Here is a 23,261-nt window from a genome sequence, read left to right as displayed (position 1 = left end):
GGATGTAGGATTAGATACTTGGAAATATTAGTTTCAGGAACACCTTCATTTCTCAAAGGCTCTACATTTACCATCACTCTTCTGACTCGATCAGCACTGATAATCCACGCATCTCGTTTAATCATTTGAACGACGTTTTCATCAGACTGAACAATGCTCTTAAGTGCATCAAATGAAGGAATTTTTTCTTTATTTAAGGCTCGCGTCAGAATTCCTGGGAAACTTGAGATGAAATCCGCAAGTTAAATTTCAGAAAGCCCTTTGGATACGAAGAAATCAAATTTTGATTTAAGGGTTTCATGAGGATTGGAATGGAGGACCGATGGATTCCTATTGATTAGTTTAGAAATGTGGGATTCAGTAAATGAGTATTTGGTTCATAGAATGTGTGTACTCTGTGATTCATGTTCTTATCATATAATACACTCCCTATTTGGGTTTGTTTAGCCTAATTCCCAGTTGATCATCCTTGGAGATGTCCAGAGAATATACACTATTTATTATCGTGAAATGTTCACGTTTCTTTTTTTTCTTTTCGTATTTTGGAAGTTGAAGTACATAATTGTAAACAACAAATGATTTCTTCTGAATTAATTTATTTAGTTGACAATTTGGTTCATGTAAACTCTATAGGCATCCAACATATACTAAAAGGAAAAATGGCGTAAGCAGACGAAGTGGTGGCTTCTGACGCAACAATAATTACGAAACCTAACTGAATTGGGTTAGTGTTTCTACATCTAATACTTACTGCTTTTTGAAGCAACTATGATTAGATGTTACAATACTAACCCAATATCAATTGGAAAAAGAAAGACAACACGACCAGTTTTTTGTATGTTAGGAACTGAGTAAGTTAACCCAATGTCAATAAACAACAGGACATAATGTTTCAGAGTCAAGGAGTTAAAGAGACCGTCTTAGAAGAAGTAGGACCTACGATTAGAATCATACACAAAAATGTCAAACTACTGTGATTTGAGATGGGATTAACTGGAGTTCCACTAGGAATTTAATTTACATTTAAATTATATACTACTCGATGAAATTTATAGTTCAGATCCGTCTCCCTGAAGATGTTGAATCTTACCTACTTTCCAAGTTTTTTTATGTCGCATCCTTCAAAAATGAAGGTAAGTCCCATCTTTTGCAGAAGTGACAAGTGCAGTAGAATTTGTTAACAAAATCATACTTATCTTTAACTTTAATTATGTGTAACATTATTTCTTTCCATTTGAACTTAAGTCCATGAATTTATTTGATGGATTATATTTTACAAGGACAGAAAACGGAAATAGGATAACAAACTTAACCGTAACTGAAACCGAAACACAACACAAAGAGTCAAAGACTGTTGTGTTCACTATCTTCTAAGTACTCCTAATTCAGGGTATTCCTAATGCATCGTACAAAGGTCAATTTTACAACAATTGGCGGAAGGACCCTGCCAACCAATTTAAGAATTAAGATGTAAAGCAGTGGTAAATATAGTTCAACAGTGAGCACTTAATATCCAAGAAATCTAAACTCAAGCCCGTGCAACGCATGGGATAAACACCTAGTAACAACTAATTAGACTTAGACATTGCAAGACGCCAAGATGGAGCCGCTCAAATCATATTAACACACATCATAATACCCAAAACTTTTACAATACTGATTCAAGTATATCATTACACTTCCACAAAAGTAATATAGAAACCACAACCTTCAATCTCATTCTTCTTACTCTTTAGCATAAGTGCCCAGTAAGAAACCCATACAGCCCATAAGAGAAATACGCAATTTATTTAGACCATAAAAGAAAAAGAGGGATATTACATGTTGGTGGATGCAAAGACCAGATTGAAAGGATGCGAGAGGCACCCTTTATGTCGGTCATAGAAATCTTGTACTTACAAGCAGTTTTTCAGCATTAGATTTGTCATGAGGTGCTCATTCTGTATGTGGTTTCTTATTTAGGTTGTTGAGCTACCAATGCTTCACCCAGAGAAATTTGTGAAGCTTGGGATTGATCCCCCAAAGGGTAATTCTCTGCTATGGTCCACTTGGGAATGGAAAAACATACTTGCTAGAGCTGTAGCAAACCAAAATGATGCATGCTTCATTCGTGTTATTGGAAGTGAGCTTGTTCAGAAATACATTGGTGAGGGAATTTTTTCAGCTGGCCTGTTCAAAACCAGCTTGTATCTTGTTTTTTGACGAAGTAGGTGCCATCGAGGGTGCACGTTTTGAAGATGGTGCTGGCGGAGATAACGAAGTTCAACGCACATGCTTGAACTCATAAACCAGCTTGATGCATTCGATCCATGAGGAAACACTCATGGCAACTAACATGTTGGTTAACATCTATCCACGCTTGATGAATTTTTCCTTCCGAAGTAGCATAATTGATGCAGGGGGATCCTATGACAGATTTTTGCTTGCATTTCTAAATTTGAAAATTAATCTAGTAGTTATTAAAGTTCAGCTGTCTTTTGATTTCATTGGTGTGTGTTATATATGTTACATGCTGATTATGCTTGTTAACTTTTGTTTGACGAAGTAGGACCCTACTCTACTTCGTCCTGAACGATTGGATCGTAGAGTTGAATTTGGGTTACCTGATATGGAGAGAAGGACCCAGATTTTTTAGATCCACATTAGAAGCATGAATGTTGAAAGAGGTATTAGGTTTGAGCTCCTAGCACGGCTTACCCCAAATTCCACTGGTAACAGTTATTTGAATTTCTTTTATTTCGTTTTACTGGTTTATTTAGGGGTTCACTGTGACGGATCGGAGAATCTGGACTTGCAGCAAGCCGGGTTTCGGCCTGCTTCACAAACTCCGACTCTCCGATACGCCACTTAAGAGATCGGACCTGCAAATTTTTCAAAGACCCAAACTGCATTATAAGTAAACACACTTAGCATTTGTTCTCTAATTAATTATGAGAGACGACCAATAGTAGTCAAAATGAGAGGCAGCCAGTTGCCAAAAAATAATAGACTTATCTGGCCAGTTTCAATTCTAACAATTAATATGGCCAGTTGCCAAAAACGGAAGAAGGCCAGTTGACAACTCCAATAATTTATACACGGCCAGTTGCCGATGTTACAAATTGGCCCTGAACTAATGACCCGTGTCGGTAGGCATGAATACAAACTTAAATCTGAAGTCTATGAACACCCCTATTTGGGATACTCATTAAATCCCTAGAAATTCTACCACAAAAAGAGTACAAAGCAATCACTTGACTACTAACCTTGATGACATATAAACAAAACACTAGCTTTTCTTTCTTTTATGAGCTCTCTTTCAGCACCATTCAGGCACATCAACAAACACTTTGTGCCTAGGTATGCTAAACCATTTCCTTGTCACTTTCCCTTAATCTGAAGAGCCAAACTCCACTTCTAACCCAAACTTCGTTCCCTTCCTCAACTTCAAATTACATCTCTAACTCTTTGCGACGACGATCACGGTTCAGCTAGAACTCATAGTATCAGACTTTGTGCCTAGGTATGCTGTCACGGAGTTTCACATTCATCAATTCTGTTTTGCATGATGAATTCACGTTATAATTCCAATTACACAAGAAATACAATTTAAGATAGATAATCAACTTTCCAATAGGTAAATTATGCAATTGCAATTTAATGACGTGAAACTAGGTTGAGTTCGATTTTGACATCCATTAGTTTGGATTAATAGTGTGAACTATAGTGTTTGATGGATTTGTTTGTTAGGTTAGGGAAATAAGTTTAACAATGCAATGTCACGCCCCTAGTAGATCTCTGTTTGCATACATACCACTTATCTGTTTGATTTTGCACAACCGGGAGCGGATATAAGGAGTGTATGTACTGAGTCAAGAATGTATGAAATTAGGGCAAGGATAAAGACAATTACTGAGAATGATTTCCTAGAGGCCGTGAAAAGGTAATCAAGGGGTACAAGAAAGACAATTACTGAGAATTATTTCCTAGATGCCGTGAAAAGGTAATCAGTGCTACAGCAAGTATATGGCCTGCAACTAAGGGGGCGATGATGCTGCATCGCATGTCTTTCGACTTTGATTGCCCTCTCACATTCACTTATATATAGTCTGGACCTCTTGAAATGACCCTAAACTGTTTTTTTTTTTTTTTCTGTTAATTTCTTTTTTGGAGGTTTTGTAGAACATGGGTATCATCTTATATCAAATTCAAAAGTTGTTCGTAACTTTACACTATTCCATTCAAAGCATGTCTTAGTTATCTTTGAATTTAAACTAGCGATTGAATCATGGGTCTAATCTAGTGTTTAGAAGATGGCAGTACCAGAGATCACAATGCTACTTAGCTTACGAGTTCAAACATACTTTTGCGTTTATGTATTCAGCTATTGTATATAATACCTCACTACCGTCCCCATTAGATGATAATAAAGGAGACTGAAAACAAGGTTTGTGGTTGTGGAGATACCGAAGAGTTATTCCACTTCCACCATTTGCTGCAAACATACAATAACCCAAAAACTGTACTGACAAATGAAAAAGAAGATGCCAAAATTCCAATTGCAAGCCGACAACTGTGTTATTATACAACAACACATAAATAGGTGTAAAGTCTGGCGGCTTTGATGTGTATACTCAGAAGTTTCCAAATACCAATTGCCAGAGCACATGTAAGTTCAAGCCGTCAGCTGTGGTTTTTGTAGAGAAGCACATAAGTAAATGTAAAATCTGACGACTTTTGATGTGTATACTCATTGTCGTTGTAGCAAGAATCATTTCCAAAATTAAATTGGCCATAAATATTTTTGGTCAGGGTAGCATACTCTGAATCAAGGTGAGTGAAAGACGAAAGACAGAGGAAATGGACAGAGGCCCAGTAGATCAGCTTTTTACATTGTATTTACGAAATTGGTGGTCTATGTTTTCATCAATCAAAACTAAATTTCTGAAAACCGAATAACTAATTTAGAAACTGTATTAAAATAGAACAATCATTTAATAAGTTTTTAATCCGTTTGAATAACGATTTACACGAAGTTACATCCATTATTAACGAGTGTCCGCTAAAAACCCTTGTTGTAAAACTTCATGACAATGTATCCAAGTTGTCAACAACCACCATGGAACTGTGCCCTTTTTATGTCTTCATCCGTTTTAGTTTCGTAACTTAGGAAATCATCATTGTAAATAATAATAATACTACCTCCGTTTCAAAATAATAGGCAGGTTTGTGTGTATATTTACACACAAACTTGCCTATTTTTTTTAGAGATGGAGGGAGTATAATTTCTGGTTGAGAGGAAAAGTCATTAGGAATTCAGAAAATTTAAGGATTGGTTTTCCTAAAAGATAACTTACAATCAAGGCAGACCAAAAGATGCAAGCAGCGGGCCTTTGGGAGCACGAAAAGCAAGAGAAAGAAAGTTTCAAGAGGTGGAAGCAGATCTGCTTGGGAAGAACATTAGAGCAATAGAACATCCTGAGTTGTTTAAAGGAACACCCTTTTCTTTTTCCTGGATCATGCTGAAGTGGATAGTCTCTTTATAATGGTTGAGGATCAACAGTTTATTATTTATCCTGGATTCTTAGCTGAGATATCGTCTTATGCTACATTTTATTCCACCGCAGGATCCTGCTAGAAAAACATATCAAGGTTTGACATGAATAATAATATAGATGGGAATGATCTAGTTTCTCCACCATCAACTCTATCTTTTGAGCCAAGTGTCGCAAGACTATCACCAAGTAAAAAAAAAAGAGAAGGGCAATACGAATTGTCCGCAGCAAAATCTATACTTTCATCCCTGGGGATTTATTGGAATGGCTTCATCACGGGTTTACAGCTACTGATGAGAGGCAATTGGGATCAAACCTAAGACCTCAAGGTTAGACTTTGATATATTTCTATCCAATTTAATCTTCACAATCTTTGTGGATGTTGCAATAAATCGATAAACATTAATCTTTTGCCTGAATTTAAAATTTATGTGAACATATATATGGTATAGAATCATGCATATATTCATGATTGTTAGTAGAAAACAAGGAAGGCGAAAATCTATGAGAATAATCGACTGTAAGCCTTGTTGCTAAGATGAAATTCAATATCTCTAGTGCTTGAAACTATAAAGAGTTTACGCTCAATACTATATATATGCAAAGTCTGACCAACCACCATATATGTTGCTTTTGTATGCATTACCGAATCTGATGACACATTGTAAAAATATATTAAGAGTTCAATGTACCTAGTTTAACTTTTCATTGTATTTAGAAATAAATACAAAATGTTCACGATAATTGAAAAAGGTACGCACTTGACACCCACGGTTAAATTAAAATATCGATCACGTGGAAATATTAAATGCTTAAAAGATACAGTAAGTATCTTTCAAGATTTAGCAAACTCAATTTATTATACCCAATTAATGTTGGAGCAAAAATTTATGACTCATATTTTTAATAATTTACAATACCATGTAAGAGGTGTAAATGTAGTGAAATTATGAAACTAATATATAAATTTTCATATATTAGATTTTAGGAGATAGAGTTTAATGAATTCACAACTGTGAATATTTTGTTTATTCTTATTGATATATATATATAGTGAATTAGGTTACATAGGAATTAACTAAGAAGTTACAACAAATAGAGATATTCTAGGAATATGATTATATTTACGTAAGACTAAAACTAGTAAAGAACTAGTAAACTAGGAAACCTAGTAAACCTAGTAGACTACAGATATATCGCTAACACCCCCCCTCAAGTTGGAGGAGTCGATCCACATCGAATACCCAACTTGCTAACCAAATGCTGAAATTGCTTGACACCTAAAGGTTTTGTGAATAAATCTGCAAGCTGTTCAGAAGACTGTAGATGTTGTGGTTTGATTAAGCCGTTGAGCAGTTTTTCTCGGACAAAATAACAATCAATTTCGATGTGCTTCGTCCGCTCGTGGAACACTGGATTTTGAGCAATGTGGATAGCTGCTTGACTGTCACAGCAAACAATTATTGGAAGAATGCAAGGAATTCTTAAATCCTGAAACAAATAACGAAGCCATTGTAGTTTTGCAGTTAAATGTGCAAGGGCCCGATATTCAGCCTCAGCAGAGGAACGAACAACAGTTGGTTGCTTTTTAGATTTCCAGGAAACTGGGATGTTACCTATAGTAACAAGATAGCCAGTAGTGGATCGTCGGGTCATTGGACATCCTGCCCAATCAGAGTCGGTATATCCTTTGAGTATCAAGGGAGTGGAAGAGGACAAAAAAATTCCATGACCAATAGTACCTTTAAGGTATCGTAAAACATGATTAGCAGCATCCAGATGAGAAGAATGGGGACGTTGCATAAATTGACTTAAATAATTCACTGCATAAGTGATATCCGGTCGTGTGACTGTAAGATATAATAGACGACCAATTAAGCGCCGATAAATACTAGGATCTGGCAAAGGTGTACCAGCCTCGGATGTCAATTTCAGGTGCGCATCCATAGGAAATGAAGAGGTGCGCGATCCAGTGAGTCCAGAATCCTTTAGGATATCCAGAATGTACTTCCTTTGACAGAGGAAAATTCCTTTGGAAGAACGAGAAACTTCTATGCCCAAGAAGTATTGTAATTTTCCTAAATCTTTGATTGAGAAATAGGACGCAAGTCTTGATTTGAGAGAAGTGATGAAAATATTATCAGTACCAGTGATAATTATATCATCTACATAAATAAGGACAAAAATGGATGTGTTTCCTTTATGATATGTGAAGAGAGAATTATCACATAATGATTTTTGAAAACCTTCAGCAAGTAACACCGAAGAAAATTTGGCAAACCATTGCCTAGAAGCTTGCTTCAGCCCATATAAAGATTTTTTTAATCGAAGAACTTTGGAGTGGCCCTCAGAACCTAAACCAGGTGGTAATTTCATGTAAATTTCTTCATCAAGATCTCCTTGAAGAAATGCATTATTGACATCAAGTTGATGGAGAGACCAGCCTCGAATGGCAGCAATGGATAATAACACACGCATTGTGACTAGTTTAGCAACAGGAGAAAAAGTATCATAAAAATCAATTCCTTCTTGTTGGGTATATCCTTTTGCCACTAAGCGAGCTTTATATCGTTCTATTGAACCATCTGCATTAAATTTAATTTTAAACACCCATTTACAGCCTATTGAGACTTTACCCGGTGGAAGATCAACCTGAATCCAAGTGTCATTGGCTTGTAGAGCAAGAATTTCTTTGGCCATAGCTGCTCTCCATTTAGGGCATAGCTTGGCCTGTGAGTATGTTTTGGGTTCCTCCGTAAGAATTACATTAGCTAGGAAAGCTTTATGAGCAGGAGAAAATTTATCAAATGACAAATATTCAGTCATTGGATAAACTGAAGTGGAATTGCATTTTGGAATAGTGTAGTGATAATCCTTCAAGTACGAAGGAGCGGACTTTGTGCGAATTGGCCGTGATGATGATATATCTGTAGCAGGGGAAATTGGTGAAGATGAGGTGCAATGGGAAAGGTCAGAATAATTATTTCCAGTTTGCAAACGAGAGGATGTCATCTCAGCAGTAGTGAAGATAGGCCGAGGATTTATAGAAGAATCCTGTGCCATTGGGACAGGTGACGGCGTTGAAATAACAGATTTTTGTATAGAGTTATCTCCATGTGGAAGTAAAATGGAGTCATAGAAAGCAATATCAGAGTCGCGATCATGGTGAGTGATAGTTGATTGCGGAAGAGAACTGATATCATGAAATAGAAAAATAGTTTCATGAAATACAACATCTCTGGATGTGTAAATTGTCTTGGATTCAAGGTCATATATTTTATAGCCTTTCTGATTATAAGGATAGCCAACAAAAATGCCCAATCTAGTACGAGCGTCAAATTTGTGAGATGGACGTGGGTTGCGTCCAAAACAAAGACAACCAAAAATCCGTAAATGAGAATAAGATGGTAATGTGGATAATAACATTTCATGAGGAGATTTATGTGATAAAACTGGGGTTGGAATTTTGTTGATTAAATATGCCGCAGTTAATATGCATTCACCCCAAAAATTCAAAGGAACATTAGACTGAAAACGTAAGGCACGAGCTACATTGAGAAGATGTCTATGTTTACGTTCGACAATGCCATTTTGTTGGGGCGTGTAGACACAACTTGTTTGATGCAAAATACCATTCTGATGAAACCAAGATTGTAGTGTTTTAGATTTAAATTCAGAACCATTATCCGAACGAAAAGTTTGAAGTTGAGGAATGAATTTAGTATGATTCCCAGAAGTTATGGTAGCAATATTGTGTCCATATTGTCGGATTCCAAATTGGAAAATTTTTTGTAGACATGTGAGAGTCTCGGATTTTACAACCATGAGATAAACCCAAGTGCATCGAGTGTAATCATCAACTAAAGTGAGAAAATATCTGGCACCCGTAGAAGATGCTACGGAAAATGGCCCCCAAATATCAGCATGAATTAGCTGGAAAGCATAAGAAGATGTAGAACTACTTTTATTAAATGGTAACCTTGTTTGTTTAGACAAGGGACACACAATACAAGAGTGAGTATTTTTGGAATCAATGCAATCAAAAGTACGAGATAAGAAACGAAAACAATCCTCGCTGGGATGGCCTAATCGGCAATGCCATATATCCATTGGCTTCTTATTTGCAATAAAAGATAAATAGAAGGACGTAAGCTAAAATGATATAGGCCCGCAATGCGCCTACTCCATCCAATCTCCTTGTTCGTTTGAAGGTCCTGGAAGACACATGAGTCATGAGAAAATTTAATACAACACTTGGTTGTTTTGGTTAGTTGACTAACCGATATGAGATTGAATTTAAAACTGGGAACATGAAGAACATAAATTAATTTGATTGTTGGGGATAAATCAATATTGCCAATATGGCTCACAGAGGTAAACGATCCATCTGGCAATTGTACTTCAATTGGTTTATCAACCACCTCATAAGTGGTGAAATATGATGTAGAAGAGCATATATGGTGTGTAGCACCACTGTCGACAATACAGGTAGACAAAGAACAAGTAAACACATATGGGAAGGAAGGCAACAGGGCAGTAGAGACCGTACCTGCACAGTTTGCTGCTGGAGAAGACACAACACTGTTGTTGTTCGGGTTCAGTAGGTGAAGCAGCTGAGCGTACTGCTCAGGAGTGATCGATGGGGCCATGGGAGAAGCAGGTACAACAACGGAGGCTAGAGCATTGGGAGCAGCAGTGTGGACAACAACAGCAACGTGAGAGTTGTGGGCAGCAGCGTTGGAAGGGCCATTGGGATAGCCGTGAAGCTTCCAACAGACCTGGCGTGTGTGACCATGTCGATTACAGTGATCACAAAAGGGTCGAGGTCGTTTGTTGCCATAGGATGGATTCACAGGGACTGGACGGAAGTGCGAGCAATGACGCTGTGGTCTTGCGTCTGTGTGAGAAGCATTCAAAGCAGCCGATTCAATTAGTGGAACAGCAGCGGAATTTATTCCTTGTTTCTCTTCTTCTTGGCGTACGAGGTTGTACAACTTAGCAGCCGATGGCAATGGTTCAGTGACTAGGAGTTGGCTTCGCAAGGCAGAGAATCGATCTTGAAGCCCCTGTAAAAACTCCATAGCACGATCTTGATTATGGTGTTCAATAATAGACTTACCAGCATGGCAAATACATGGTGTTGGAGGCCGAAAAGAATCCAATTGATCCCAAAGAGTTTTGAGCTGGGTGTAGTATTGAGCAACTGAATGATGCTCCTGTTTCAAGGTGGAAATCGATTGCTTGATTGTATATAATTTTGTGGCATTGGACTGAGCAAAACGACTCTTCAAGTCCATCCACATCTCATGAGCAGTGTCGAAATACATTACACTACGACCAATTTCTGGTTCACAGGAATTACAAACCCAACTGCCAACAAGATCATCACAGCGTTGCCAGTACGGTATATCAGCTGGAATGTCTGGCTTAACAATTGTGCCATCGATGTAGCCTAGTGTGGCCTTGGCACTCAAAGCCTTACGGAAACCACGAACCCAAGTGGCATAGTTTTCACTTGTGAGAACTGGTTCATGTCTCATTAACTCCCACGCAAACCATTATCTTTCAGTTATTCGGGGGCTCTTGGTCAAAATCATGTATTTACACCATCATCTTCTTTCATGTATTTACACCATCATCTGCAATTAAACCTTCTTCACAACTCATCCAGTATTGCTTACTCCAACTCAATTCACGGCTGAGAGTTTCATAAAAATCTGAAATTCATTTCAAAATCTTCATTGAAAACAAGTTTTGATCATAATTCTATGATGACCAAACCGTGTTCTACAAACCCATTTAGGGATTTTTGCTGCTACCATTAATAACAGTAGTGAATTTAAATTGTAATGAAGAGAATCGGTAGTAAGAGTGTTCGTCGTTAATTCGAAGAAGAAGACGATTTGGTGCTGCTGTTGAGATCAATCGAATTTAGGCATGAATTTATTCTCTAAATCAGTCGAATATCTCCCTTTTTCTGAGATCTAGGTATAGTGGAGAAGAAGAAGAAAAAAAGACGAAGAAGAAGAAAAAAAAAAGACAGAAACATAATTTAATATATTTTGGGTTTGAGAATAATTTTCTTCCAGAATGGGTGCACGCCTGTAGTTTTGGGAACGTGGGTTTCACAGTAGAAACATCAGGGAGAATGAGTCTCCCTGTAATTTTCACATCTAAAATTAATTGTGGGCCTGACAATAAGAATATTATTTTTTTTGGGCCTGACAATAAGAATATTATTTTTTTTGGGCCTGCGCCTAAGTTTCCCATAAGTGAAAAGAGTAATAGCCCGGTCAACTTGGCGAACTCAAATCGGTTAAACAGGACTGGTTGGCCTTGGCTATAAACATCCAGGCCGGATAAACACAAAAATTAAATCAGAGCAAAAACTTCTCTTTCCGGAGATCTCTCTCTACTAATGGCGGGAACTCTCCACACCTTAAATCCCAAACCCTTGATTTCTCATCGAATCTTATTCAAAACACCACCACCATCATCATCATCATCTAATCTTATCAAATCCTCCCCTAATTTCTTCATTTCTTGCCCTAATTCACATTCACTTCGGTTGTATCGATCGATTTCTTCACATACTGTTGTCAAATCCAATCTAAGCTCCAATCAGGTAACTGATAATGGAGATCAACATGATAAGATATCGTTGAAGAAGACGGTTTCGTGGGAAAAATCGTTGTTCGATTTTGCTGGAACTAATTTCCTTCCATTAGGTAATGTTGTTGTTCAAATCAATAGCTTAGATTCAGAATAGATTGAGCAAATGAAATGATTGGAACCAATTGGATAGTGAATAATTTTCTGATCTGTTTTTTTTGTGTGTGTAATTTTCTAGCTCTTGTGAGTGGAGTAGTTCTAGGGCTTGTAAATCCTACTCTTGGTTGTCTTGCACATCAATATTCAGTATCCAAGTTCAGCACATTTGGGATTTTTCTCATATCTGGTAATTGATATTTAATTTGTTGTTGGATTTTTTCTTTTTCGTTTTAGTTTTATTTATCATAGAATACTTCTTATTTTGTGATGTATTAGGGTTGTTGTTGCGGAGTGAGGAAATTGGAGCTGCCACAGAAGCGTGGACTGCAGGATTGTTTGGGCTAGTATGATCTTAATTTCTTGAATCACCTTATGTATGTTGTATGTTCTTTCAATTTGAGTTTGCACTCCGTAGGTTGTTTTTAAAAACCTATTTTAGAATTCTTGTTGGCATGTAAGTGATAAGTAACAGCAAACTTTTATAGCGATAATGGACTTTTTTTTTCTTTTTCTTTTTGACATGATAAATTGTTGTTGTGTTCTACTATTTCTTTATAGCTTTATAAGCGTTTTCTATTTTGTTGTTGCAGGTTTCTATTCTACTTTTGGCGCCCTTTTTTTCAAAGGTTATCTTACAACTTCAGCTGGTACCGCAAGAATTTGTGACAGGCAAGCTTGCTGAACATTATTAGATTGGAGCTGGCGGTTAAAGAAAGATATTCTTGTTAGTATACTAATACTGGAACATTTGTCAAAGTCTTGCAGGGCTAGCTGTTTTCTCTTGCATGCCAACAACGTTGTCGAGTGGTGTGGCATTGACACAGGTATGCCGGCTCAATGTTCTGTGATGGAAGATATTTACTTGTGCATTTAGTATTGAAGTTAACAAAGGAGTCATGAATATTCAGCTTGCTGGTGGGAATACCGCTCTGGCTCTTGCAATTACAGTGATATCTAATCTGATTGGCATCTTGACTGTAAGTATCTCGAACTAGTAGTGGTATTATGTATTTATGATCAATTCGGTTTGTTCTATGAGCATTTCAGGATTAAAATAGTCTTTTCTTTTTTGCTGCGGATGTAGTGTCACTAAAATTGTTTGCTGGCATTCATTTTATAGGTTCCGTTGTCTATCTCGAAGTTTATAGCTGAAGGAGTTGGTGTATCTGTACCAACTAAGCAGCTGTTTAAAAGCCTTGTTGTCACACTTGTTGTCCCCCTAGTGTGGGGAAAGGTAATAGCTCTTTTTGGTTAGTAAAAGCAAAGTATATCAATTTTGTTCTTGTATTTGACATACATATATTAGCTTTCATGATGTTGTTGTTGGAAGCCTGAAATTATTTACTTTTGCAGGTTTCTCGAGATTGTTTCAAGGGTGAGTACGTCTTTCCGTTGCACCTTAACTTTTTTTTTTTTTTAATTTGATGAGAGATATTTAGTATCCTTTATTAAAGGCATACCACGTACACAATATGTAGCGACTTACAGAAGGGTTTTCTCTTTTTATACTTGGCTTGCTTGTTCTTTGCTTTGTATAGGAGTGTCAGAATTCGTTGATCAAAACCGCAAGAAGTTATCCATGCTTAGTGCAATCTTACTTAGTCTCGTAAGTTAATCTGGACATATTTTTTGTATTCTTTATTGAGATTTTCATTAGCTGAATATACGACATAATGAAAAATCATATTTGTAACTAGCAAATATTTTTGAAATTCAAGTGTTAGGGATTTGGTTTCTTGTGCTGATCAGCTTAAATTTAAAAGGTTCGGTACTAATGTCAGTGATGAGCTGATATTTTCCCCCCTGCCATATACTCCTGATTCAGTTTGATCAGTATTTGACGTTTTGAATTCCATGGATCAATCTGCAACCTTATGCTGATAATTATATGGACTAGCCACTAATAACAGCTCTTTATTTGTTGGAAATTTGATATGTTGGAAGTTCAATCGATTTTATGTAAACGCTCAAGATGACCAGAAGTAGTTTTTGTATGAAATGAATCAAAATTTACTTATCCAGCCCTTAAATATGATGTGATGGGTTTCTTAGCACCTGCATCATGATGTGAGGAGATTATATGTTGTTTCTTGTTTATGGCTCTCGGTTACAAGTCTTCTTGATCGTGATTATCCAGGTTCCATGGATGCAAGTGAGTAGATCAAGATCACTGTTGCTGATGGTCAAGCCAACAATGTTTCTTGTAGCTATTGGAATTGGAATGTAAATCAAATGTCAATCATTCTTCATTACTAGCTTTAATGTTGATGGTGTTATTTATTTTTCATATAGTAGTATGAGCTATTTTTGATTGAGTTCTATCAAATTGTATTTGGGCACAACATTCTTGTTGACGCATTCAATGTCTGATCATTTTCTTAATAACTGACAGTGTGACTCAATTCATCTATTGCAGGGTTTCACATCTCATTCTACTAGCATTTAATACAGTCGCAGTTCAGAGCCTATCAGTTGCTACTGGTGGTAAAGATTCTGTTTTCTCAGAGAAAGGGAATGCTCGTGCGCTCATAATTGTTGCTAGCCAGGTAAGATCTATAAAGTTGTAGTCTATAAGCAAAATATTAATGCTGACTGAATCTAGAAAGGGCATCACAGTCTAAATTGCCATCTGTGTCAATCCGCTGTGTATACTAAATAATCAGGTTATCAAATTGGGTGTACTTAATGAAACTATAATGTGTTGGGTAGTAAATGGGCGATTTTTTATTTTATTTTTTGTTATAGTAGATTGGCGATTTTGCTTGTCCTGCGTCATGCCTGTAGTTTTCATTTTGGTTCTCATCGTGTAAGAAACATGCTGTCTCATGAGTCAGTATTGAAGTAGTATCTCTTTCTTTCTGTAGAAAACCTTGCCTGTCATGGTAGCAGTTGTAGAACAGCTCCATGGTGCTTTGGGTGAATCAGCGCTGTTAGTTCTTCCTTGTGTGGCTGCTCATATTAATCAGGTTAATGATCATTTTCTTTGTCTCCATGCTTTTTTTTTTTTTGATACATCTTTGTCTCCATGCTGGTTCCAACTTAATATTGCAAAGAAACTTACAAAAATTTATGTTTTGCTTAGATCATCATCGACTCTTTTCTGGTTAACTACTGGCTCCAGAAGGATCGGGTATCCAGCAGTGTGAAGGAAGCTTGATGAAAGCTTTCATTTCTATGGTAGGTAAGACCGACTGGCAGCCTTCATTATTCTCTCATTGTAGTTTGTAGAGATCCCAATGTGGATATGGAGTGAGCATGCTTAAGAAATATTAACTTGGTCATGTGTTTCTCGCCACTTTTGCAATTTCTTGATCTTATATCTAACCTATCATGATAACCTAAACTATTAGCATGTGACAGTTTTTTATATGATCTTTTCCATTACATTACCTCCAGTTTAGTTCTTGTATTGAAGCATTAATGTCTAAATAGGAGAAATGTTATTAAACCCACAGTTGAAAACCCAGCTGACAGCTGTAGCCCACTCTTGTGGTGTCCACATGGAGATATCCAGTGGCTAATTCTCGTTGGTTATGTTCTCAAAAACATAGAACACAGTATTAACAAAACAATCCACGCTAAACTGGATCTTGAATCAGGTATAACATCTGAATTAATTATCCTTGGCTTATCTAGTAGAAGTGACGGAAGTTACAATACAAGCTAGATCCTGGTGAACTAGATGCGCAATGTTCCATGCATGTTATTCGTACTTTGTTTGACGCAGCAACTTAATAAGAGCTAGGCAAACGAGTGGATAAAATCCTGAACATGTAGGGTAGGGAAAATTAGCCTCACATGTTTAATCTCAACCGTTGTTTGCCCACTCTAGTTTGGAGGATGGTGAGATATTTTTTATGTCTCATTTTACGCTGTCTCTTAACTAGCATTCAGCAGACAAAGGCTGAGATTCAACACACGTGACCCTCTTCCTGTACTATTCTGTATGTTTAGGATCTTGTCTTCTCATTTTCCTTACAATAGTTAAGAGGATGAACAAAACGGTTATGAACAACATACTTTTTCATTGTTTGGATGGAGAAGTATGAAATTGATTTTTCTTTGTAGTGAGTGTAAGACCCCTCGAACAGTTAATTATATTTATTGGTTCAGTCTACCAATACTTTCCTGGTCATGCAGTCCTCTTAACTGGTCCATAATAACATATACTTCGAAATACGTCAGCAAATAGCATGCTGTTAAATCCGGGATTAGATCAGCTTTAGGTTATATTTTATTTTATGATAATATCAAAATTGACCTAAAGCTGTATTTTCATGGTTGGTGTAATTCATTGACATGATCCTCTTTAGTCTGACTTGGCTTGGCTTGGAAAAATCAGGAGGTCATCAACTTGTTTTCTTTTGTACATCGTTACAAACCTTTGAAAGTTGTGAAAGATTCCCTGTAGTTACCTTATGTTATTGTTCGTATCTATGTTTGACCAAAAACTATCTATCCATCACCTCTGACAACTTATTTTAGCTTGTGTAACTTTCAATCATTCTTAAATCAAGGCTGAGCTGTAAACTGAAACGTATCCAGATTGATGATCAGAGAGTTGGGCATGGTGGTGTTTATACTTCCGAACTTACCTGCTAGGTGAGTCATTCTCCTTTCTGTTGCATTTGCGTTACTTTTAAAAATCTATGACTTTTTCTTATTATGTATCAAAAGATTATAAAAAAACAAATTTGGAAGGAATAAATGCAGTGAATGTGGATTGAGGGTGGTTCACCCCATTTAGTATGGGACATACTTACTTGGTACATAAACCTCCCTCTGTCGATTTGTTAGAAGTACTTATATCTGTAGTGAGTTTGAATCCCCAACTGCACCAGCTTTTGTGGTGCCCATGTGTAAATACTCTAGTGCCTAATTTGTTGGCTTCGTGCTAAGGTATAAAAAGATCACCCAACACTAAAGTAGCTCTTAAATTGGTTTAACTCATGTGAGAAGAATAACCTGAATGACTTATCTGAGACTAGTAACATGCGAAGTTAGAGCTAACTAGGTTCAGGTGAAATGAGAAAAATAAATTTCCATTGTTCCAGGCATGTTGTTTAAACCTTGTTTCAGTCTTCATCTTAACCTGAGCTGATCAAACGAGGGGATGAAATCCCAAGGCAGAATAGGGCTTGTGTGTTTGATCTTTGTTGTTGTTTGCACAACGATGGTTAAGATGCTGCCATGCTGGCAATATACCCCATTTGCTTATCTTCTTGACCAGCACCGGACAAACAATGGTGAAGATTTGACTGAATTATTTTCTTCTATGCACTTTTGGCTTTCTCTTCTTGTTTGTCCAATGCCTGGTTATTAGGTCTGCCAAATGGACTGAGCAATACAGCTCTTTAATTTTTACATTTAGAAGTATGAGGTTGGGTTTGGAAAAAGTGCGATTGAACTAGTTTGAAAATGGGAGATTTTCAAGGTTCCAAGTGTGTTGCTTATGCTTGTGCCTCATTTGAACAATTAAAAACAGGTGGGTAAATGAGGAGTTGAATTCCAAAACAGGTGTGAGGTAATAGGAAAGTGAGCTCCGTAAGTGTAATCTCAGTCCTTTGCTCCTGGGTAGTGGGTTGGTATAAAATATTGTTTAATAGACTGTACCCAACCTCTTAGCCGAATTGGGCAACCAAAGACTGAAACTACACACGAGAATCCACTTTTCCCATTATTACCTCCTCACTTTTTGGGAGCACTAGTTTGAAGGGTGTGGGAAATAGGAGATTGGTGCTTATAATATGTACTAGGAGAAGTAATGAAGTATGAACATGGATTTGCTCAGAATGATTCTTAACAAACGTTTAGAAAACTACCTGAAAAACAACTGCACCTTAATTTGGACTCTGATCCTATTTCTTCTCTATCTATACTTCGAGCCTGAGTAGAAAAAGTATTTCTTCTGGTATCACGGCCGGATGTTGCGGCTTTTAGAGAAAGGACTGATCTGATGTTTATCACTCCATAGAATATTAACAGATATATGGTCTTTAGAATCTTGGACTCCCTTCTTACCGTTTTACTACAGTATCATGTAGAACTTCCTGCAATTTTTTTGAATATAAATTGAAATTTTGATCCCCATGAAGCATGTGCTCTTCTTTCGCGCAGTCTCTAGAACTATTTAGTGTTACATCTCTAATGTCTTGTTGCTATATGTACACCTTCTGTGGATGGGGCTGTTTGTACACCTTACTGTTTCTACTCAATCCCAGCAGTTGTGATGCTAAGAATAAAGCTGTATAGATGGCTTTTTTCTTAGTGACCATGGTGTTTGGAAAAATCCAAGACAGCAGTCTGCTGGAAACAGCCTGATCAATGGTGAGCAGACCATCAGTTGGATCACCCTTTGACACCCACAAGATTATGTTTTGATCTCTTTTGTACATATGCATAAGCTCAACCCATTATGGACAACTTCTTGTAAGTGCTAGTTGCTTGTGTACAGAAAGACCTTGCATGAATCTGTAGTAAATTTTACCTTTCAGTCAGTGGTCAATTTTTGCTAGTCAAAGTAACTGCTCAGTGAACAGAAACCCTATCATCCATAACTAATGCTTCTATCTGTCTGATGTGTTTATCTTTGCCCTAAATTTGCAGTTACTCCCGCGCACTGTGGGATTTCTAGGAAGAGAAGGAAACAGAGAAGAGACTCCACATGTGATGACTGTAAGAGAGTACACCTGAATTTGGGTAGACTAGTGTAGTATTAGTATTGGTGCATGAAGAGTAGTAGCTCTTGAGTACTACAAAGAGGTACAAACTGTTTAACCTCTACCTTGCAGACAGTAACATCCACAGTGACATGACATGGTGTGTACAGAGAGTGCCTCTCCAGTCCTAATCTGTTTACTATTTAAAGGATGAAAGCATGAATGAATTTACTCACCACATTTACAGTATCAACTTGGTTTTGGCCCCCCCCACACTTTTAACTTCTCGACTGTCCTTTCATTAGAGTTGTAAGTATAAGCTATTTGAGTAGGAGTAATGGGTGACAGTATCTTTACAACAATATCTCCAAAGTAAAAATGAGCGGTGGGGATAAATTCAAAATTGTTAATTTAGGATATGGTATGATATATACAGTATGCCGCCAGTAGCAGTGTCGTATTATGTGGTTTCATTAAGATGTCACTCTTGATGGTGGTCCTTAAAGTGCTCTCTTATAAATTATCTGATAGGTGTAATTGTGTATTGTCAAGCAGCTCAAGCTGATCCTTCTTTGTCTTCTTGCTGGTCGACTGCTTCTATATTTTAAGGGAAGCCGCATACGATGTGTGTGTTTTGTAAGTCCGCAGAGGAAATGTGATAGCTCCAAAATGGAGGATTTGACAAATCCATGTCAGGTGCTGGATTCCTGATTCTGACAATTTTTTGGTAAAAACTATTTAACAGACTGTAACAAGAATTGGGCTGGGTTCTCATTTTGCAGCATCTTGTCTAGCTTACCATCACCATCAGCTTAAGGTTGTGGATTGTTACAATTCCACCTGATACTAGTAGCAACTGGTTTTACAGGATACAAAGAACAAAATGTTCTCCATAACTATTAAGGAATACGGTGTTATCCTTGATTCTTTTTGTCAAAATACTTGGAATTGGAACTGATACTAGTAAAATATACGGTCAATCAAATAGGGAAGTACACAGAAATATAAAATCTCAGCATCTTCAACTTCTATTCCTATTCTTTTCAGAAACTTAAAACCCAAAAATAGGACACTAATTGATTGAAATTGTGAAAGTTCTATGTATATTCTTCTCCCCATTGGTGTGGTATATATGCACCAATAGTACTACTGTACCTACATTTCAACATGCTACGTGTTGGGTTATCAAGGGATTCTCAGAAGCAACGTGAAAAGTAAAATGAAATTCAAGGCTCAAAAGTTTTGAAAGGAAGTTGATTTGGAGCCACAAATCTTTTTACTTTGTTTATTTAGCCTTTTTTTGCCGCAATACTTTAAGAACCTGAACATAAGGTTCCAAATTTTGTCAGTGGCATAGTGGCCTTGTTGACATGATCTACCGAGATTCAGCTCCATCTTGCACGGATTCATCAGCAGGAAAAAAAAAGTTCCAAAAACATGTATTTGCGTTTTATTTTATTTTTATAATTTTGTTGTTTTGAGGCAAGCCATAACCCTATACTGAAGTTCCCTCAAGGGGAGAAATATCTAGGGAAATAGCTAAAAAATACCTCCAACTCTTGCACCGGGTTGGGTTGCTAGCAAGAACTGAATCACACAATGACCGAATTACTTCTTTTTTTTTTCTTATTTTTATTTTGTGGTTTTCCGAATGACTTTTTTTTTTTGTTCTTTGGATGGGTAAAGAATTTGGTGCTGACGAGTTTACGTCACTGGTATCATCACCCAATGATAATGTACTTTAGTGACACGGCAATGCGGCTAACGTTGCTCACGATGCCTTGAATTGTTACCAGATCTGTTATCCGAGGATGATGTTATCATAGATTATCCGAATGAACTACAATGTGTAACTTGGGTTGGAAAATAAGCAGAGAGATTGAACATGTAAGCATATGAAATCCAAATATAAAGCTTGTTATTACAACTAAGACACAAAGCACTGAAAGCAGGACCAGAAATACAAAAAAAAAGGGGAGAAGGAAAGATGATATTTTTGTACATTATTCTCTAGTTTGTTAACTATTCCTTGAGCAAGCTAGCTAGGGTCTTAGTGAATAATGTGTTTCTGATGATTGAAATCACCCACTTCTGATTTATTTTTAGCAAACATCTTTTAAATACATATAGTAGAGTAGTACACGTTATTATCCTCGATTATTTCTTTCATTTGGGTTGATTAATTAGGGATGCTAATTAATCTAACGTCGTCTCGCAGCAGTTTCCCTTTGTGCATTGAAGAAAACAGCAGCAACAGGTAGTCCAAGTTCATTAGCTTCTGCAAATTTTCTAGTATTGAAATGATCCCTTGATGATGGCGAACTAACTGATTGTCTTCTTTTCTGTTTGAACAATGCAAACACAAACCTGTGTATTCCTATATTTGGTTTTGGCATCTCATAACTCACTACTTCTTTTCCTGTAAACAAAGGCGATGATGATGAGAATAGGTAAGGATGGTGAAACTCATCCACATCCTAATTTACGGCTCAAAAAATGATGAAAATAGATGACATAAACTACCGAATGTCGCGTCAGTTGTGCCTGGAATGTCTGTCACTATCCTGTCAAGATGGAAACAACATATTCAGAGGTAAGTTCTCTCATTCTGTTATCATGAACTGTGTTCAAATAGTAGTTTCATTCTTAAACAATGAAATCTAGCAACCATATATGTGAGTTTCAAAGTGTGATGACTGATGATCAAGAATGTAATACAAATTTAGTACTGCTATGACTATACACAAACACACACACACAAATTTAGCGATGTACACACTTGGGTAGTACTAGTACTAGAACAAACTACATGTGAAACTCTGATATGTTTGTTGTTGGACATGAAAAAACATGAACTTGTGAGCCACGTGCCTGTCTTAGCTAAAACAGATAGATAAAGAAAATGGATGTTTAAAGCTGATCATATATAGATATCGATATCTATAGAGATAATATATATAATATGTATACCAGTGGAGATGTTCTCTAAGATATGGATCACTAGGTCCAGGAACATCAGGGTCTGTCATAATCTGCAAATTCAAAAAAGTAGGTTTATCATCATGAAAAGAACATATCAAACAAGTTTAATTATGCACAGAGTCATAGCAGATATAGTAAGGAGCATATATGTATATATATATATACCAGTGTAAAAAATGATCTCATATCTCCACCATGAACTTCAACTTTAGGTTTAGTAGTGACAGTAGAAGGAAAAAGTTCATGACCATTACACACTTGTTTATTGCAGTTAAAAGTTACAGACATTTTGATTGTTGGAGTGAAAGAATCAAGAACATCACCAATCACCCTTCCAACTAAAAGAGGTTCTAACATCTTTGCCATGATGATAACAAAAAGTTAGTTAATAAGAGAGGACCAGTAGTGATGATGATAATGAGAGACCAAAAAGAGAGATAGGGATAGCAGAAGAAGACAAATTTATTTGTGTGTAGGTTTCTTATTGGATATGGAAGTAGAAACCTCTTGTATTTATAGTGGCTTTGGAGCATTGATTGGTGAAATAAATAAGTATAAAAAATGGCACATCATGAACAGAAATAAACCCTTAAAGTGTTTGTAATTAAGTTATACCAAACTTTATTATTTAAATTATTATAGAGTCATCCCACTTAGAGTGTCCTTCCCACCGAACACATAACATTCTATCTCTCTCTCTATTTTGTTTGGTTAAGCACCTTTATAACAAGATTGCTAATGGGGTTACAAAATTGCTTGGGGTGTACCAGTCCCTTAACAATATGTATTTTGTCCTATATGTAGATTGGTACACTCCAAAATAATTTGGTACCCCTATTAGCAACCTTACTTTATAATCATTTTTCACTTGAGATCAAGAGGGTGTTTATGTACCACTACTTCAGAAGTAAGTTTACTGTGCAGGTGCCAAGAAGATGTACAAGTAATTCAGCACCTAAAAGTAAAGAAATTTTATTTTGTTTTTTGATTGATAAAGAAGAAATAAATATATTCTGGGTTTTAAGTGAAAGGTGTACATTCAAAATCGCAGGTACCTATTTGAAAGAAAATATAGCCAGACTTGCGAACCCATTTACCCATCAGATATAATTATAAACATGTAAATTGGTTTCTAATTAACCCGTGAACAATGCAGTGAGCGACTAGATGCGTTATTGCAAATGTAATCACTATAAAGAGAATTGCTTTTATGTCTCTAAGAATTCGCTTACTAATAGTGTAGTTTAGTTTAATAAATGTTTATAAATCTTCAAATATATTCTTGAGTTTGTGTTTGAGAGAAAATAGAAACAAT

General features: G+C 36.6%; 2 protein-coding genes and 1 pseudogene across 7 annotated transcripts; 2 read left to right on the top strand and 1 right to left on the bottom strand.

Annotated features, from left to right (window-relative positions):
- Positions 1-1,042: 1,042 nt before the first annotated feature.
- On the top strand, positions 1,043-3,926 carry LOC113311470 (annotated as a pseudogene).
- Positions 3,927-11,896: 7,970 nt separating this feature from the next.
- On the top strand, positions 11,897-19,217 carry LOC113313172 (probable sodium/metabolite cotransporter BASS4, chloroplastic). 6 transcript variants are annotated; one of them, XR_003341737.1, is made up of 15 exons: positions 11,897-12,262; positions 12,385-12,492; positions 12,582-12,649; positions 12,896-12,974; positions 13,071-13,129; positions 13,214-13,282; positions 13,426-13,539; positions 13,659-13,680; positions 13,844-13,911; positions 14,443-14,528; positions 14,722-14,851; positions 15,170-15,271; positions 15,388-15,482; positions 16,851-16,907; positions 18,912-19,217. XR_003341737.1 is itself a non-coding variant. In XM_026561911.1 (14 exons), the coding sequence occupies exons 1-13, from the start codon at positions 11,953-11,955 to the stop codon at positions 15,460-15,462; spliced, it is 1,290 nt and encodes a 429-aa protein (XP_026417696.1). In that variant the 5' UTR covers positions 11,897-11,952; the 3' UTR covers positions 15,463-15,482; positions 18,912-19,202. The 6 variants fall into 6 exon arrangements, 2 of the variants coding, with proteins under 2 accessions (XP_026417696.1, XP_026417695.1); XR_003341739.1 differs by having other exon boundaries at positions 16,823-16,907; XR_003341738.1 differs by having other exon boundaries at positions 15,388-15,486.
- Positions 19,218-20,860: 1,643 nt separating this feature from the next.
- On the bottom strand, positions 20,861-22,438 carry LOC113307751 (CEN-like protein 2). Its single transcript, XM_026556201.1, has 4 exons — positions 22,112-22,438; positions 21,935-21,996; positions 21,488-21,528; positions 20,861-21,383 (listed from the first exon to the last, which is right to left on the bottom strand). The coding sequence occupies exons 1-4, from the start codon at positions 22,310-22,312 to the stop codon at positions 21,166-21,168; spliced, it is 522 nt and encodes a 173-aa protein (XP_026411986.1). The 5' UTR covers positions 22,313-22,438; the 3' UTR covers positions 20,861-21,165.
- Positions 22,439-23,261: the final 823 nt, after the last annotated feature.

Source organism: Papaver somniferum, chromosome 9 (genome assembly GCF_003573695.1).
Source record: "Papaver somniferum cultivar HN1 chromosome 9, ASM357369v1, whole genome shotgun sequence".
NCBI classification, from domain to species: Eukaryota; Viridiplantae; Streptophyta; class Magnoliopsida; order Ranunculales; family Papaveraceae; genus Papaver; species Papaver somniferum.
The sequence above is the reverse complement of the archived record's forward strand: the minus strand, read 5'-3'. Positions and strand labels throughout refer to the sequence as shown.

Coding starts and splice junctions, on each gene's coding strand:
- LOC113313172 (XM_026561911.1), top strand. CDS start 11,953: ATGGCGGGAACTCTCCACACCTTAAATCCCAAACCCTTGATTTCTCAT. Junction 12,493..12,581: donor TGGGATTTTTCTCATATCTG/GTAATTGATATT, acceptor GTGATGTATTAG/GGTTGTTGTTGCGGAGTGAG. Junction 12,975..13,070: donor ACCGCAAGAATTTGTGACAG/GCAAGCTTGCTG, acceptor AAAGTCTTGCAG/GGCTAGCTGTTTTCTCTTGC.
- LOC113307751 (XM_026556201.1), bottom strand. CDS start 22,312: ATGGCAAAGATGTTAGAACCTCTTTTAGTTGGAAGGGTGATTGGTGAT. Junction 21,997..22,111: donor TGAGATCATTTTTTACACTG/GTATATATATAT, acceptor TTGAATTTGCAG/ATTATGACAGACCCTGATGT. Junction 21,384..21,487: donor CACAACTGACGCGACATTCG/GTAGTTTATGTC, acceptor CTTTGTTTACAG/GAAAAGAAGTAGTGAGTTAT.